Source organism: Rana temporaria, chromosome 3 (assembly GCF_905171775.1).
Source record: "Rana temporaria chromosome 3, aRanTem1.1, whole genome shotgun sequence".
Classification (NCBI taxonomy): Eukaryota; Metazoa; Chordata; class Amphibia; order Anura; family Ranidae; genus Rana; species Rana temporaria.
In genome coordinates, this window is record NC_053491.1 from 306,450,133 (window position 1) to 306,469,738 (window position 19,606).

At 48.2% G+C, this 19,606-nt stretch overlaps 1 protein-coding gene across 1 annotated transcript in view; it reads right to left on the reverse strand.

Annotated features, from left to right (window-relative positions):
• LOC120930475 (electrogenic sodium bicarbonate cotransporter 1-like) overlaps positions 1-19,606 on the reverse strand; it is a 644,541-nt gene that overhangs the window by 108,340 nt on the left and 516,595 nt on the right. The window contains exon 16 of the mRNA XM_040341656.1: positions 12,121-12,189. Within this exon, the coding sequence (XP_040197590.1) occupies positions 12,121-12,189 (69 nt within the window). The remainder of the gene's footprint in view (positions 1-12,120; positions 12,190-19,606) is intronic.

Here is a 19,606-nt window from a genome sequence, read left to right on the forward strand (position 1 = left end):
CCTCTGAATCCCTTTACATTACACAGCACCCTGCACCCCCTTTACATTACACAGCACCCCACAGCTCTGGACCCCTTTACATTACACAGCCCCCTGAACACCTTTACTTTTCACAGCACCCTGAAACTCTGGACCCCTTTACATTACACAGCCCCTTGCACCCCTTTACATTACACAGCACCCTGCACCTCTGGCCCCCTTTACATTACACAACCCCCTGCACCTCTTTATCCCTTTACATTACACAGCACCCTGCACCCCTTTACATTACACAGCCCCCTGCACCTCTGCATCCCTTCACATTACACAGCACCATGCACCCCTTTACATTACACAGCCCCCTGCACCTCAGCATCCCTTTACATTACACAACCCCCTGCACCTCTGGACCCCACTGTGCCCATCAAATGGAGCCTCACTGTGCCCCATCAAATGCTGCCACTGTGCCCCATCAAATGCTGCCACTGTGCCCCATCAAATGCAGCCACTGTGCCCCATCAAATGCAGCCACGGTGCCCCATCAAATGCAGCCACTGTGCCCCATCAAAAGCAGCCACTGTGCCCCATCAAACGTAGCCACTGTGCCCCATCAAACGCAGCCACTGTGCCCCATCAAACGCAGCCACTGTGCCCCATCAAACGCAGCCACTGTGCCTATCAAAAGCCGCCACTGTGCCCAATCAAATGCCGCCACTGTGCCCCATCAAATGCAGCCACCGTGCCCCATCAAACGCAGCCACTGTGCCCCATGAAACGCAGCCACTGTGCCCCATCAAACGCAGCCACTGTGCCCCATCAAACACAGCCACTGTGCCTATCAAATGCCGCCACTGTGCCCAATCAAATGCCGCCACTGTGCCAATCAAATGGAGCTTCACTGTGCCCATCTAATGCTGCCACAGTGCCCCATAAAATGCTGCCACTGTGCCCATCAAATGCAGCCTCACTGTGCCCCATCAAATGCAGCCACTGTTCCCAATCAAATGCAGCCACTGTGCCCCAAATGCTGCCACTGTGCCCCATCAAATTCTGCCACTGTGCCCCAAACACTGCCACTGTGCCCATCAAATGCAGCCTCACTGTGCTCATCAAATGCAGCCTCACTGTGCTCATCAAATGCAGCCTCACTGTGTCCCATCAAATGTTGCCAGTGTGCCCCATCAGATGCTGCCACTGTGCCCCATCAAATGCTGCCACTGTGCCCCAAACGCCGCCACTGTGCCTATCAAATGCAGCCTCACTGTGCCCCATCAAATGCTGCCACTGTGTCCCATCAAATGCTGCCATTGTGCCCCATCAAATGCTGCCACTGTGCCCCATCAAATGCTGCCACTGTGCCCCAAACGCCACCACTGTGCCTATCAAATGCAGCCTCACTGTACCCATCAAATGCAGCCTCGCTGTGCCCCATCAAATGCAGCCACTGTGCCCCATCAAGTGCTGCCACTGTGCCCCATCAAATGCTGCCACTGGGCCCCATCAAATGCTGCCACTGTGCCCATCAACCGCAGTCACTGTGCCCATCAACCGCAGCCACTGTGCCCAATAAAATGCAGCCTCACTGTGCCCATCAAATGCTGCCACTGTGCCCAATCAAATTCAGCCTCACTGTGCCCATCAAATGCAGCCACTGTCCCTCATCAAATGCCGCCACAGTGCCCCATCAAATGCAGCCACTGTGCCCATCAACCGCAGCCACTGTGCCCAATAAAATGCAGCCTCACTGTGCCCATCAAATGCAGCCACTGTCCCTCATCAAATGTTGCCACTGTGCCCCATCAAATGTAGCCACTGTCCCTCATCAAATGCCGCCACAGTGCCCCATCAAATGCAGCCACTGTCCCTCATCAAATGCAGCCTCACTGTGCCCATCAAATGCAGCCACTGTCCCTCATCAAATGCCGCCACAGTGCCCCATCAAATGCAGCCACTGTCCCTCATCAAATGCCGCCACAGTGCCCCATCAAATGCAGCCACTGTCCCTCATCAAATGCCGCCACAGTGCCCCATAAAATGCAGCCACTGTGCCCCATCAAATGCTGCCACTGTGCCACTGACACATCGAATGCCGCCACTGTGCCTATCAAATGTTGCCACTGTGACAGGGTACAGACGATGATGATGAGAACAATAGACAGAGATTGGGTACACTGTACAGTACAGACAAACAGCATGTAGTAATGTACCTAAGACTGAAAGGATGCAGTGTAATGGAAGCTAATAAAAAGTATGGAAGTCTTGGTTAGGTAAGGTGAATATGATCCAAAGTGTTTGCAGAAAGGAAGAGTCACCTATAATACTGAGCTTCAAAGATAATATGGTCTTTGACTTGGGGGTGCATTGTTGCAGTTTTATATATATTAGTTAGAGACACTACCTGCTCCTGCTCCACGCCTCTGTGACGTTGTTCCCCTACTAAAGACAGCCGAAGAAGCAACACTCTGTCCCTCTCTCTCTGCCCTGCAGTGCAATCTGGGAGTTGTAGTCTCTGCAGAGCACAGGCACCAGAGGGCCAAATTGAAGTCTGTGTGCCTGTGCTCTGTGGGAGAACTACAACTCCCGTCATGCACTGGGGCCACCATCGCCAACTTTAGGGGAAAGGCTAGGACGACGGCGCCGCGACAGTGGAGCCTGCTATTGGACGCAGGCAGCCTGAGCCATGCCCACCTCCATCCATGATTGATGTAAGTGTTGTCCCTCGTCCGCCACCGCGGACCGCGGCGGTGGCTCTGCTCAGTCTCACCCCGCTGCTTGCGAGTCCCACAACATGTAAAAGGCAAATTAGGCGATCGCGAGGCCCTTTCTGTGGGAGAGGCCTAAGGCAATCGCCTAATTTGCCTAATTAAAGAGCCGCCTCTGTTCTTGTTAATTATTCGAGAATTCATTGTCACAAGTGCAGATATTGGCATTGCTGCACCAATTCTATCTGGGACTGTTCCCATAGGGGTTAACCAACTCCTACAAACCAAAGGTGGTTTGAGGGAACTATACTTTTTGAACTTGGTCACATCCAGGAAGAGTACACTTTTTGCAATTTCCTTTTGATTTTATTTTTATTTTTGTCTTTATTATCACTTGTATATGGTGTTTATTCTTGTTAACTTAGTTGTTTCAGACACATGATTTTTGTGTTGTAGGAACATACACTTTTTGTATCTATCAGCTGACACCTCTTCAAGTTAATAGATATCTCACTAAAGAAAAGGGTGAGTATGGCCTCTTCTAAAATAAAAATATACAAGGTGAACAAGTCGACAAGTGGAAAGAATTAAAACTCCGCTTAGAAACCCTAAACAAAGAAATTATCTGTAAAAAACAGACCAAGTTTAATAAAGACAAAGTTGCGTATACCGAGGGATTTGCCTATAAATGGTCTTCGGGCCTAAACGGTAGGAGAAATCCTAACCGTAATAGACACCCCGGTAATCCCAACATTGAAGCAGAGTCCGACTCGTCAATTTCCTCAATGGCCTCCCAAAATAGTGGCACACGATTCCCGAGTACACCAGGGATTCAATCTTCTCGTAAGAGATTAAGATATGGTGGAGTCACCCCTCCCCAGCCACCCTTAACTACAAAAGATAAAAAAGATAAAAAAGCTCTCAAAAGCATTCAAAAACGTGTGCCCACAGCAGGCGACCTAGTTGACACCAACCTACCCGCAGACAATTTGGCAATATCTACGTCACTACATGGCGCTATTCCTAAAGTACTGAACACTACCCTGATGACTAATAGATACACAAAAATTAGTGATGAGACCATTTTTTTAGACCTAAAGAAACAACAACAAGGAAACTTAGATACCTTTGTCCTCAAACCCACTCAAACCTTACCACCCCCACTGCAACCCACCCCTCTCAAAACAACCAATTGAACATTATAAACCTCACTCCCTATGCACTCTCTGAGGATCAGTCCTCAGTCCTACAATTGGGGTTGGGCTTTTGCCCCCTTGACCCCCTTAAAGTAACACATACGATCAAAGATCTTTACCTCTTTGCTCGAAATTTGACTTACAAATTTATTTTCGATAATGATCGATCTCGTGTAGGATAGGAGCGTGAGCTCGCGGAGCGCACCAAGCAATTCACAGTGGCTGAGTTCTGTGCGCTCCGCGACCTCATGCTCCTCTACGACGAAAGTAACCCTGAACCTACTGAGCCTTCATTGGCTCCAGACTCCAGTCCACTCCATGAGCCTCCATCTATGTATCCCCCTCCTCCCCTCCCCCCCCCCCAAATCCTTTCGCCTCCCCTCCAGGAGGTTCCCCGATTTAATGACCTGCCCTTCAATTTCGTCTTTCGTACAAGCCACAATACGTGACCTGAAGCGACAGGAATGGCAAAAGATTGCTCCAAATTTAACAGACAACCAAACTAAAGCCCTTAAAATGCTACAAAAGAACCCCAAAATTGTGATTAAACAATCGGATAAGGGGGGAATATCGTTTTGATGACACATTTGTTCTACCAGGACATGTGCCTATCTATACTCAATAATCAACATTGGTATTGTCGTATCTCCCCCACTTTAATTGCTTCTTTTTCCTCTGAATTAAAGACAATATGTACTGAGGCCTATTACAAAGGCCTAATAGACAAAGATACCCTTGAATACCTCATTCCGAAGTTCCCTCGTCTTCCTACCTTTTACGCTCTTCCTAAAACCCACAAAAATCTACAGAAGCCCCCTGGGCGACCGATCGTCTCAGGTATTGGCTCACTCACAGATCACGCCAGCAAATTTGTCGATGCTTTCCTGATGCCACATGTTACCAGTCTTCCGTCTTTCATCAGAGACACGTCGGATCTGTTGAAACACATTGAGGGGACCCAAGTCCCTCCTGACGCCCTGCTCGTGGCCTTGGATGTAGAGGCTCTTTACTCGAGCATCCCCCACAAGCTGGGTGTCAGGATGGCTGGCTCCTTCCTCCATGAACAGGAAAACACCTCCTGGCCCCTGGTGGACTTTGTTTTACAGTTGTTATTATTTATTCTGACAAAAAATTATTTTACCTTCAACGACGAACTGTTTCTACAAACCCAGGGCGTGGCGATGGGCACCTCCTGTGCCCCAGCCTACGCAAACCTATATTTAGGTGCATGGGAACGTTTCCTCAATGCAAGCGAAAAGGAAGCTATTTAGCTAAAAAAAAAAAATTCCTTTAGTGATCTTTTAAGAGAGGACCCTAGAACTATATATTTTTTTTCTTGTTGTTCTAGGGATAAGCCTTTTCAATTTTGTAATAACAAAGTGCGGTCAGGTTTTCCTAAATTCTACAAATTTTGATCATCTCTCTCGTTATTATCTGTGTACCTGACTGGCAAAAATACGGCCAATTACTAGTAGGAGAGAGGAGTTGTTTTTAACGGAACAATATATATATATTTTTTTTTTCTTGCTATTATGCCCTCCAAGTTTTTCTTTTGGTTTCTATCATCCATCTTCTCAAGATAATGTAACTAGGACAGCTGTCTGTTTTTTTAAGATGCGTGAGCATTCCTGCCCGCCAGTGCCATATTGTACACCCAGTGAAACCAAAGTATCCCTGGACATCCAGGTTTTTATGTCTTAATGTAGATCTACCTCCCCTAGTCTACTTACTGCTTTATAGTTGTAAAGGTCACCCCACTGCTCCTGTCTGACATTCCTCCAATAACTGTACACTGACGTTTTTTTTGTTTATATTCATTTACGACTGTCCTGAGGCCCACCCAACCACCGCCTGAAGAAGAAACGATAACAAAGTAATTTCTTGAGACAAATGTGCCACAAATAAGACTCTCCTGAACTTTCCTTCACCATGCTGAAAAGTGCTGTCTTGCGGTCCGATCCAATCGTTACAATTATTACATCATATTCCCAAGTTACAGGACTAGATATGCCTGGGTCCCGCCATCAATGTTGGAATTCCGCTCTTCCAAAGCAAAGGGGCGATGAAACATTGCAGTACAGACTCTCGTGGGTCGGATGTGAAGTTGCAAAGGCACCAGAACTATCTCAAATCTACCATGATGGGTTCCGGCGTGTTCAAGAAAGGAAGAGCAGGCCGCTGTGGTGGTGGGGAAGGGTTGGGGCTTCTGGGCTGTTGTCGGTGGGTACAAAATCATTGAGGGAGAACATAAGTTCAAGGATGAACTTCAGGGGGAACTGTGGTAGAGATTTTTCAAATCCATATTTATAACAAGAAGATGTATACGTTTTTCTTTTACAAAGCTTCATTATTAATGTGACTTGGATTTGTCTTTCGGTGACTCTGTGATCTGAGGAGCATGTTTGTAATTAACAGCTTGCCCAGCTGTGGAATTTCACCTAACAAAGGGTTCTTATTTGACCATTTGTTGGAATATGGATGTTACCTCAATGGGGGGGGGGGGGATGTGACTAGGGACAGGAAGAACTGTGTCCTGGCTTATGTGAGGGACTAGGCAAACCCAGCCATCCTTTAATGTCGTAAGGGGGTTGAGGAGGGGTGGGGCTTTTACAAAGGTGTATATATCCGAATGTAGCCAGTTAGCTCAGCCCTTCCTTTTTCCCTGGAGCTGATGACCTGACCTGAGCTAGACATGGTGACGTAATGTATCCTCTCTCCCTATCTTCCTCCTTCTCTCTCTCTCTCATGTATATTGTAACAATATTCAGCAGTATCCTCTCTGTTTTAACAAGTGATATCATTTATGTTATGGTTGTAAATATTGGATTAATACAAGTTTCTTCTCTGTATCAATAAATGTAATCCTTTTCTCTTTTTTTGCACCGCTATTCTTTGTTTTAATTTTTATATAGACAAAAAGGTTTTAATCGCTTATTTTAATTATTTAAGTGCGGTATAAATATTTCCATGACAGTACTCACTGTAATATCGTTTTCTCTGTCGTCCATGGATGGACACAGCCTTCTCAAGTCTTGACAAGTGTGCTATGTTCCTGTTTACAGAAGAGGACTAGGCAGTAGGCAGAAACGTGTTAGATATTCAAATACATGTTACTTTAACAGAGTAGAACAGCCCCACCCAGGGGGCAGTCCCTCCGGACATAACCCACCTCCATGCAGCCTCAGTTTGTAAAAAAGCAGTACAAACCTAAAAAGGAGGGGTGGGGGCTGTCCGTCCATGGACGACAGAAAAAAGGATTTTATGGTGAGTACAAAAAATCCTATTTTCTCTTATCGTCCATGGACGGACACAGCCTTCTCAAGTCTTGACAAGTGGGACGTCCCCAAGCAGTGTCAAAAAATGTTATCAGTAAAAAACACACGACTTCACCCCAAACAAGCAGAGATCCTCAACGGAGGAGGTGCAACTTTAAACAGCCGCCTGCAAAACCTTGCGGCCGAAGGAAGCATCTGAAGATGCACTCACATCAACCTTGTTTGATGTGAAAAAGTGTGAACAGACGACCAATTCGCCGCGTTGCATACCTGTGAGACAGACGCTTGATGTCGGAAAGCCCAGGAAGCACCAATTGCCCTGGTTGAATGTGCCGTGACCGCAAAGGGGGGCGCCCGCCCCTTAAGAGCATAGGCCTGTATGACGGTCTGCCTGATCCACGAGAAATAGTGGCTGACGAGACCTCCAGGCCCTTTTGTGGACTGAATACCGACACAAAAAGTCAGACCTCCGAAACGCAGCCATAGCAGACAGGTACACCCGCAGAGCGCATACCACGTCTAAAGAATGAAGCGCAACATCCCTAGGATGCGCCGGCCGAGGACACAAGGATGGAAGTACAATGTCCTCTTTAAGGTGAAATGACGAGACCACCTTCGGAAGAAAGAAAGGTTGAGGGCGCAACACTGCCTTATCCTTATGGAGGACCAAGTGTGACGACTTGCAGGACAAGGCCGCCAACTCAGAAACCCGTCTGACAGAAGTAATAGTCACCAAAAAGGCCACCTTCTGAGATAGTGTCAAGAGAGGAATCTCTCTGATGTCTTCAAAGGGAGGTTTCTGAAGAACCGAGTGCACCAGATTCAAATCCCAAGGGGGAAGAGGTGGTTTAAGAGGGGGAAGTATATGACGAACCCCCTGCAGAAAGGTACCCACCAGAGAATGGGCCGTCAAAGGCCGCTGAAAGAACACAGCCAAGACTGAAATCTGTCCCTTAATGGTGCGTAAGGCAAGTTTTTGATCCACTCCACGCTGTAAAAACAGCAGGATCCTGGACACCGAATACGTATGTGGACGTCAACCCATCTCTTCACACATAGAGATGTAGACCTTCCAGGTGCGATGGTAGATCTTCCTAGAAGAAGACTTCCGTGCCCTCAACATGGTTGAGATGACTGAGTTGGAAAGACCTCGGTCCCTTAGTACCTGGCTTTTAATAGCCATGCCGTTAAAGGCAGCGACTGTAAAGCAGGATGCAGTATGGGACCTTGAGACAGAAGGTCCTCCCGAATTGGCAGCCGCCAGGGCACATCCGCCTCCAGGCGCACAAGATCGGCGTACCAAGGACGCCGGGGCCAATCTGGAGCAATGAGAATCATTGGGATCCCCTCGGCAGGGCCGCTGATAGGCCAGTACAACTGGCCCAGTTGTAGCGAGCACGGCCAGCAGGGGGGCCCGGCAACTTGAACAAAATAGTAGTTAAATGTAAAAAAAAAATTATCGATCAGGGTCCCTTAACATCCGTTTAAATGTCCACCCCCCCCCCCCGATAAATTTTACGTTTTTTTTATTTTATTTGCTATGTTCATTCTTATGTGAATGAGGGGAGGGACTATTTCTCGTATTTCGGACGCGGAAGAATTTCTCATCCGCGCCCGCTCCTCATGCCATGCTGGCTCAAGTCCCGGCAAGCACGTCCTCTGTAGTGCCGTCACCTCTTGGCTCCTGGCGCCGCAGAGTGATTCTGATTCCTCTCACTCTCCGCGTGAAGAAATAGCAGTGATGCGACTCAAGGGGAGCAGCGGCGGCAGAGGCATCCCATGATGATCATCTAACTGTAATAGTTTGTGGGGGACCCTCAAGTCCAGGCAGCAGCAGGATCACCAGGAATAAGTGCCTCCTTGGGCCCAGCCAACAATTACACAGGTCAGATGTGTGCTTGCTTGGGGGGGGGGGGGGAGGGGGCCGGTTGGTGTCTTTAAGATCTACTACCACTTTTGTAGCATGGCACCTCTAGAAACACTGCATTACTCTGCTGTTTGCATTGTTTCTGGTAATGGCACCTATACATTGTGGCATGGGTGGCTTTGTCTGCACATAACACGTGCTGCCTGCAGAGACAGTGCCACCCATGCTGACAAATCGCCTATGCCGTAATGTGCTGCAGACAGTGCCACCCATGACGCTAATGACATAACGCATGTGCTGCCTGCAGAGACAGTGCCACCCATGCTGCCATTGGTGGCATGGGTGGCAGTGTCTGCAGCACAATATGGCATTGGCAGCATGGGTGGTACTGTCAGCAGGTTGCACATGCATTATGGCATTAGCGTCATGGGTGGCACTGTCTGAAGCACATTGCGGCATGGGAGACAGTGCCACCCATGCCGCCAATGCCATAATGTGCTGCAGACCATGCCATCCATGCCGCTAATGTCATAACGCATGTGCTGCCTGCAGAGACAGTGCCACCCATGCTGCCAGTAGAATTATGCCATTGGCAGCATGGATGGCAATGTCTGCAGCACAATATGGCATTGGCCGCATGGGTGGCACTGTCTGCAGCACAATATGGCATTGGCTGCATGGGTGGCACTGTCTGCAGGTAGAACATGGGCCATAACGCATTTGTGCTGCCTGCAGAGACAGTGCCACCCATGCCGCCAATGCCGTAATGTGCTGCAGACAGTGCCACCCATGACGCTAATGCCGTAATGCATGTGCTCCCAGCAAAGACAGTGCCACCCATGCCGCCAATGCCATAATGTGCTGCAGACAGTGCCACCCATGATGCTAATGCCGTAACACATGTGCTGCCTGCATTGGCAGCATAGTGAGCACTATCTACAGTACAATATGGCATTGGCAGCATGGGTGGCACTGTCAGCACATGTGTTATGACATTAGCGTCATGGGTGGCATTGTCTGCAGCACATTACGGCATTGGTGGCATGGGTGGCGCTGTCTGCAGCACAATATGGCATTGGCAGGCCGCATGGAATGGGTGGCACTGTCTGCAGCACAATATGGCATCTGGGGAGGGGCCAGGGGCGGAGCCAGGGTGGGGCTGAAGGAAGGACCAGGGGCGGGACAAGGGGTAGAGCTAATTTCTATCAGCGGCCCTGCCCCTCGGCCTCCACTCTGCGGAGCAGCCGAGGAAGCAACTTCAACTGTGGAAAGGCATACATTTTCCTCAGGGCGCTGGGCCCAAAGGGAGCCATACGTCCTCCTTTGCTAGGCAGAAAGAAACTGAGGCTGCATGCTGCAGGAAGGTGGGTTATGTCCGGAGGGACGGGGCTGTTCTACTCTGTTAAAGAAACATGTATTTGAATATCCAACATGTTTCTGCCTAGTCCTCTCCTGTAAACAGGAACATAACCCACTTGCCAAGACTTGAGAAGGCTGTGTCCGTCCATGGACGATAAGAGAAATATAGTTTTGAAAATGCACCTACCGCTTGAGTCTGATCACCCCAATCTTACAATATATATATTATGTGTATTTTTAGAAATGGAGGTTTTTAATATATATATATATATATATATATATATATATATATATACATACATATACACAGTATCTCACAAAAGTGAGTACACCACTCACATTTTTGTAAATATGTTATTATATCTTTTCATGTGACACTGAGCACTGAAGAAATTACACTTTGCTACAATGTAAAGTAGTGAGTGTACAGCTTGTATAACAGTGTAAATGTGCTGTCCCCTCAAAATAACAACACACAGACATTAATGTCTAAACCACTGGCAATAAAAGCGAGTACACCCCTCTCTCATACTGGTCACTGGAAGTTCAACATAGCACCTCATGGCAAAGAACTGTCTGAGGATCTGAAAAAAAGAATTGTTGCTCTACATAAAGATGGCCTAGGCTATAAGAAGATTGCCAAGACCCTGAAACGGAGCTGCAGCATGGTGGCCAAGACTATACAGCAGTTTACCAGGACAGGTTCCACTCAGAGCAGACCTCGCCAAGGCCGACCAAAGAAGTTGAGTGCACATGCTCAGCTTCATATCCAGAGGTTGCCTTTGGGAAATAGACAAATGAGTGCTGTCAGCATTGCTGCAGAGGTTGAAGGGGTGGGGGGTCAGCCTGTCAGTGCTCAGACCATACATTTCACACTGCATCAAATTGGTCTGCATGGCTGTCATCCCAGAAGGAAGCCTCTTCTAAAGATAATGCACAAGAAAGCCCTCAAACAGTTTGTTGAAGACAAGCAGACTAAGGATTACTGGAACCATGTCCTGCGGTGTGATGAGACCAAGATAAACGTATTTGGTTCAGACAGTGTCAAGCGTGTGTGGCAGCAACCAGGTGAGAAGTACAAAGACAAGTGTCTTGCCTACAGTCAAGCAGAGTGGTGGGAGTGTCATGCTCTGGGACTGCATGGGTGCTGCTGGCACTGGGGAGTTACAGTTCATTGAGGGAACCATGAATGCCAACATGTACTGTCACATATAGAGCATGGGTGGCAGGGCAGTATTCCAACATAACGACCCCAAACACACCTCCAAGATGACCACTACCTTGCTAAAGAAACTGAGGGTAAAGTTGATGGACTGGCCAAGCATGTCTCCAGACCTAAGTCCTGTTGAGCATCTGTGGGGCATCCTCAAAAAATGGAAGGTGGAGGAGCAGAAGGTCTCTAACATCCACCAGCTCCGTGATGTCATCATGGAGGAGTGGAAGAGGACTCCAGTGGCAACCTGTAAAGCTCTGGTAAACTCAATGCCCAAGAGGGTTAAGTCTGTGCTGGAAAATAATGGTGGCTGAAACAAAATATTGAAACTTTGCAAACCAGAAATTGCCACAAACATAATTAGAGATTTTTAGTTGCTTCAGCCTTCTGATACAAAGTTGATAGTGTGAGATGTAATCAGAAAAAATATATACATACATAAGCCACAGATTAATTATCTGTAAAGGAATAATACCTATAAAATTTGCAGTGTCTATTCAACTATAAAATAATAGCTTAAAACAAGTACCTGAATGCTTCCCAAAGCTGCCACACCCATTTGAAGAAAAATTCCATATAGTACAGGCATTGGAATATGCTATAAAATGTAAAACAATTTGATTAAATATTATTCATTCAAGAAATACATGTTTTGATGCTACAAATCTCCTTCTTTTCAATTCCCTTTTATCACCTTTTCTTCAGGATTAAGCCTTAAGCCCTGTACACACGACCAGGATTCCTGGCGGTATAAAGTCCGCCGGGAATCTAGACGGGAAACCCAAGAACCTGCTTGGTAAGTTTCCCCGTGTACACACGAGAGGTTTTTCCATCTGGAAAACTGCGGGAGAGCTTTGGGCGGGAATCCCGGCTGTGTTTATGCTCCCTCGTGTTTCCCCATAGGAAAACTGCCAGGTTTAAAACCGCCGGGAATCCCGGGGCGAAAATAGAGAGCTGGTTCTCTATTTTTCCACTGGGATTTCTGGCAGTTTTCCCGTCAGAAAAACTGTGAGGAAGGATACACACGGCCGGTTTTCCCAGCCAAAAGCCCACCCTGCAGTTTTCCTGGCAGGAAAACCGGTCGTGTGTACGAGGCTTCACTCTTATAATTTATCTGTTAAGTACCAAATCCTCTCCTGGTCACAGAGTCTCAGACATTTGATTAATTTCAACCCAAGGCTTAATCTAAACCAAAAATAAGTTGTTATATACTGTATGCTGTAGTTCATATAACAGGTTCACCATAAAGTCTACTATATATATACAGGGAGTGCAGAATTATTAGGCAAGTTGTATTTTTGAGGATTAATTTTATTATTGAACAACAACCATGTTCTCAATGAGCCCAAAAAACTCATTAATATCAAAGCTGAATATTTTAGGAAGTAGTTTTTAGTTTGTTTTTAGTTTTAGCTATTTTAGGGGGATATCTGTGTGTGCAGGTGACTATTACTGTGCATAATTATTAGGCAACTTAACAAAAAAAAATATATACCCATTTCAATTATTTATTTTTACCAGTGAAACCAATATAACATCTCAACATTCACAAATATACATTTCTGACATTCAAAAACAAAACACAAACAAATCAGTGACCAATATAGCCACCTTTCTTTGCAAGGACACTCAAAAGCCTGCCATCCATGGATTCTGTCAGTGTTTTGATCTGTTCACCATCAACATTGCGTGCAGCAGCAACCACAGCCTCTCAGACACTGTTCAGAGAGGTGTACTGTTTTCCCTCCTTGTAAATCTCACATTTGGTGATGGACCACAGGTTCTCCATGGGGTTCAGATCAGGTGAACAAGGAGGCCATGTCATTAGTTTTTCTTCTTTTATACCCTTTCTTGCCAGCCACGCTGTGGAGTACTTGGACGCGTGTGATGGAGCATTGTCCTGCATGAAAATCATGTTTTTCTTGAAGGATGCAGACTTCTTCCTGTACCACTGCTTGAAGAAGGTGTCTTCCAGAAACTGGCAGTAGGACTGGGAGTTGAGCTTGACTCCATCCTCAACCCGAAAAGGCCCCACAAGCTCATCTTTGATGATACCAGCCCAAACCAGTACTCCACCTCCACCTTGCTGGCGTCTGAGTCGGACTGGAGCTCTCTGCCCTTTACCAATCCAGCCACGGGCCCATCCATCTGGCCCATCAAGACTCACTCTCATTTCATCAGTCCATAAAACCTTAGAAAAATCAGTCTTGAGATATTTCTTGGCCCAGTCTTGACATTTCAGCTTGTGTGTCTTGTTCAGTGGTGGTCGTCTTTCAGCCTTTCTTACCTTGGCCATGTCTCTGAGTATTGCACATCTTGTGGTTTTGGGCACTCCAGTGATGTTGCAGCTCTGAAATATGGCCAAACTGGTGGCAAGTGGCATCTTGGCAGCTGCACGCTTGACTTTTCTCAGTTCATGGGCAGTTATTTTGCGCCTTGGTTTTTCTAAAAGGTTCTTGCGACCCTGTTGACTATTTTGAATGAAACGCTTGATTGTTCGATGATCACGCTTCAGAAGCTTTGCAATTTTAAGAGTGCTGCATCCCTCTGCAAGATATCTCACTATTTTTGACTTTTCTGAGCCTGTCAAGTCCTTCTTTTGACCCATTTTGCCAAAGGAAAGGAAGTTGACTAATAATTATGCACACCTGATATAGGGTGTTGATGTCATTAGACCACACACCTTCTCATTACAGAGATGTACATCACCTAATATGCTTAATTGGTAGTAGGCTTTCAAGCCTATACAGCTTGGAGTAAGACAACATGCATAAAGAGGATGATGTGGTCAAAATACTCATGTGCCTAATAATTCTGCACTCCCTGTATTACACACAGAGAAAATAGGATTTTTGTACTCACCATAAAATCCTTTTCTCTAAAGTCCATGGACGAACACAGCACCCATCCCTCCTTTTTAAGTTTGTACTGCTTTTGAACAAACTGAGCTGCTGAGTACAGGGTGAGGGGTTATGACCAGAGGAACCGCCCCCTGGGCGAGGCTGTTCAGATTTGATATAGTTTCATGTTATAAGTATCTAACATGTCTGCCTAGACCTCTCCTAATAGACGGAACATAACCCAAATGTCAAGATTTAAGGAAGCTTTGTCCCTCCATGGACTTCAGAGAAAAGGATTTTACGGTGAGTACAAAAATCCTATTTTTTTACAGCAAGGCAAATTCTTGCTTTCGTCAAGAGTACCTCTAGAAGGTTACAGGGTGAAGTCACCAACAACACCCAAAGACCAATTTATCTGCACCTGTTTGACAGGGGCTTCAAAAAAAGTTTTTCTTTATCGTACATCACGGGACACAGAGCAGCATAGCAATTACTATGTGGGTTATAGAGCCTACCTTCAGGTGATGGACACTGGCACTCCCAAACAGGAAGTCCCCTCCCTATATAACCCCCTCCCATAACGGGAGTACCTCAGTTTTTTCGCTGGTGTCTTAGGTGTTGGTCATGTTTGAATAGCTATGCCTTTACGTCCTTGGGACCTTGGCAGGCTAACCGGATCCGTCCAAGGTGCTTCAATGCCAAAGTGGACGGTACCCGGGCCCCGATACGAGGATGGGGTTTTGCCTATAATGCCTCTCCTTTGGAGGGCTGGACTCTGTGCCTTCTAAAGGACCAAATGTTTTTCCTGCTGCCAGGGTGCTGTATAGGTCCAGGGGAGTGGTGTTCCTAACTGGACCCCGGTCCCTGAAGGTCTATGACTATACCCACGGTGAAGGGGGAAGATTGGGCCTCTTGCTCAGCAATACCCTGCGGCGTGGACAGGTAAGAGGGGGACATGCGGGACTTGGTTCGACAGCAGGTCCTCCATGGGGGATTATGGGTTTCGCCTATAGTATGCTCCTGCATCGGCAACTTTAACCACTATGTCTTTCAGACAGGATGGCCCATTTACCTATACACCTCCCCCTGGCTGAGTGCTAGTATGCTGCTGCTGCCGCAAAGGTTGTAATGCGAGTCCTGCTGAAACCCCTATTCCTAGTGAAAAAGATAGGGAGGACAATTCCATCCAGCTCAGGCGAAAGCTCTGGGGGCTATGCCTATTAGTACCTGTGTGGGTGTCGCTTTCAAGCTAGCTCCATGTGGCCTCCTCTCTCCGTGGCATCCCCCCTCCTTCTCCATCGCTCCAGCAGCATGTCACGGGTGTGTAGTAAATACTTGCGGCCGCGTGCAGAGGGGGCGGGCAGCGTCCGGGCGTTCCCCTTCTCGCCTGACATCAGAGGGAGGCACACAGATAAAGCCTGAAGCTGCGAGCAGACGGCTGGAGGGACACAGAGCGGCAGTCGGCTGGCTGCCACGGAGGGTTTGCGATCCTAGAGATACGCTCTGGCTGGTTACGGCGACACCCGGTGGCGGTTTGGAGAACACTTTTGGTCTGGAGCTTCTGCTCAATACTGACCACATTGTTTAAACATTATCAGCCAGAGTTCTCTTGCAGCAGCCTGAGCTTACAACCCACAGGCTGCCTTATTACGTTGGGTTAGCCTTTCTTTGTGCTCTGTACTAGTTCAGCATTAGGGGAGGCAGTACTGAACTCAGAGTTGGAGTTGATCCAGTGGGTATTTGCCTACCTCTATTTGGCTCAGGGAAGCTTAGGATCCCCTAGCACCTACCCTAGCCTTTTTTGGACTTCTTGCTGTGACAGTCAGTTGTTTACAGCGGAGTACCTCAGGGTCGTACCATGGCTCTCAAGGGCACGGGAACTGCTAAAAATACAAAAAATGATAAAAAGCAAAAGGGTTCCCCATCGGGCTCTGAGGATCTTGGCCAGGCTTTGGCAGTCCCATCCTCCCCGGAAAGACCAGAGGTCGTCGCCCTGGGCGAGTCATCAGGGTTGCTAGGTGCTGCGGCTGGCCCTATCCAACCAGCTCCTGTCTATGTCACAGAGGAGATGTTGGCTTCCACCCTGGGGGGGTTCGGAACGGAGGTTGGCAATTTTGATTGCAGCCTCATTACCAGAGAGGAAACGGGCTAGGTCCCCTTCTCCTAGGTTTGTGTCTTCAGATGCGGAAATCCTTTCCCCAGAGGAGTTGGAATTTCCGGAGGACCAAGCAGACGAACGCCTGGAGGGTTCCGACTCCGAGGAATCTACTATACAGGAACCTTTTTCAGCCTTCCAGGCGGAGAGTTTGTGGATTCAGTCCCTAGCGGACATGGTCCGGTCTGCGTTTAAATTGCCTCTTCCGGAGCCGCAGGTCTCTGCGGTGTCCTCCTTAGGCTCCTTGAAGGCACCACAGAACACCTCTGTTTCCAGTTCACCCTCTTTTGGAAGACCTGATTTTTCAGGATTGGGTGCGACCAGACAGAATCTTTATTCCTCCTAAGAGGTTTTCGGTTCTGTACCCAATGGAGGAAAGATTCTCTAAGAGATGGGAAGTCCCTACGGTGGATGCAGCCATCTCCTGCGTCAATAAGGCCTTAACTTGCCTGGTTGACAACATTCAAATGTTCAAGGATCCGGTCGATAAATGGCTAGAGACCCTACAGAAAGCCTCCTTTGCCACAGCAGGGGCGGTGGTTCAGCTGGCTGTGGCTGCTATTGCCAGGCATTAAAAGACCAAGCAAAGCAGGTTTTAAAGGATGTTCCGGCTCAACAAGCACGAGAACTGGCCGATCTCCCAAGAGCCCTGTGTTTCGCGGTGGACGCCATCAAGGACTCCATCCAGCAAGCTTCCCGTTTGTCACTATTTTTAGTAAACATGCGGAGACTCATGTGGTTAAAGAACTGGTCTGCCGAAACTCCTTGCAAGAAGCTCTTAGCAGGATTTCCTTTTCATGGAGAAAGGTTGTTTGGAGAGGACCTAGATAAATATATACAGAAAATATCTAGTGGAAAGAGCACTCTCTTGCCTGTTAAGAGGAGGTTTCGAGGCCCCACTTTTAAACGTCCAGCCTCTTCGCCCCCAGGACCCTCAGCCTCTAGGCAGTATCGTTGGTCTCCCGGGCGATCAGGCATTGGCAATAAGTTGCAGGGGCAGGCTTCGGGTAACAAAATACCCTGGTCCCGCAAACCGGTAAAGCCGCCCCCAAATCAACTTTATGAAGGGGCGGCCCTACTCAATCGGGTGGGGGGAAGGCTTCGGTTTTTCTCAGAGATTTGGGAAGCCAAAGTCTCCAACAAGTGGGTCATCTTCTCGGTGGCCCTAGGCTACAGGCTGGAGTTTTGAGAGTTCCCCCCTCCTCACTTTCAAGTGTCAAACCTGCCAGGCGATCCAGTAAAGAAGGTATCTCTTCTGACAGCCTTGGATTGCCTCTTATCCCAGGGGGTGATTGTGGAGGTACCAGCCCAGGAATGCGGACTGAAGTTCTATTCCAATCTCTTCATCATCCCAAAGCCAAATGGCGATGTCAGGCCAATATTGGACCTAAAGGGTTTAAACCGTTACCTAAGGATCCGTTCCTTCCGGATGGAGTCCATCTGTTCGGTGGCTGCCGCCTTGCAGGAAGAGGATTTTCTAGCGTCAATCGATATAAAAGACGCATACCTCCATGTGCCGATATTCCCGGGGCATCACAGGTTTCTTCAGTTTGCAGTGGGTCAGCACCACTACCAATTTGTGGCCCTCCCGTTTGGGCTTGCCACGGCCCCCCGGGTGTTTACAAAAATCCTGGCTCCCGTGCTGGCCAATCTAAGGACCCAGGGAATTCCAGTCATGGCATATCTAGACGATCTCTTGATAATAGATCGCTCAGCTTCCAGCCTGAATCAAGCGGTGGCCCTTACGGTTCAGTACCTCGAATCCCTGGGCTGGGTCTTAAACCAGGACAAGTCAGCCTTACAGCCGACAAAGCAGCTGGAATATCTCGGCATGCTCTTAGACACAGAGCGCCAAAGGATTTTTTTGCCCCAGGCAAAGGTCGACTCCATAAAAGGAGATGATCGAGGCAGTCCTGAGCAAAGAGAGGCCAACTATTTGCCTATGTATGCGACTGTTGGGCAAACTAGTGGCTACTTTCGAAGCAGTGCCATACGCTCATTTCCACTTATGGAGATTACAAGCGGCCATCCTATCAGCCTGGAACAAGAGGGCCCAGGCATTAGATCTTCCCTTGACCCTGTCTTTACCTGTTCGACGGAGTCTGTGCTGGTGGTTGAAGCCTCAGAACCTGCTAAAGGGAAGATCCTTCAGCCCTGTCTCCTGGAGGGTAGTAACCACGGACGCCAGCCTGCTGGGCTGGGGTGCGATCCTGGAAGAATTGACCCAGCAGGGGAGGTGGTCAAGATCGGAGAGAATCTTGCCCATCAACCTGTTGGAGATCCGACCCGCACGGTTAGCCCTAGAAGCATGGACGACCGAATTGCAGGGGTCGCCAGTAAGAGTACAGTCTGACAATGCCACGGCCGTGGCATATATAAATCACCAGGGAGGCACCAAGAGTGGGGCTGCCCAGAGAGAGGTAAACCAGATCTTCACTTGGGCAGAGTCTCATGTCCCTTGCATCTCTGCGGTTTTTATCTCTGGGGTGGACAATTGGCAAGCAGACTTCCTCTGTCGCCAGCAGTTGTCCCCGGGGGAGTGGTCTCTCCATCCCGACGTCTTCTAGGATATTTGCCGGAAGTGGGGGTCTCCGGACGTGGACGTTATGGCATCAAGGTTCAACAAAAAGCTGAACATGTTTGTGTCCCGAACAAGGGACCTGTTGATCTGCGTAACCGATGCGCTGGTGTGTCCGTGGCATCGGTTTGCTCTACTGTATGCCTTCCCTCCATTACAGATGTTACCCCGCCTCCTTCGTAGGATCCGGGTAGAACGCAAGCCGGTAATTCTGGTGGCTCCAGCCTGGCCCCGAAGGTCTTGGTACTCTGTAATTGTAAGGATGTCGGTAGGAGAGCCCTAGACTCTTCCGCTCCGCCCAAACCTGCTCTCGCAAAGTCCGATCCTCCACCCTGCCTTACGGCCACTAAATTTGACGGCCTGGCAGCTGAATCCCTAATCCTGAAGGGAAGAGGCCTGCCTAGCCCAGTAATCTCCACTCTGATTAATGCCAGAAAATCAG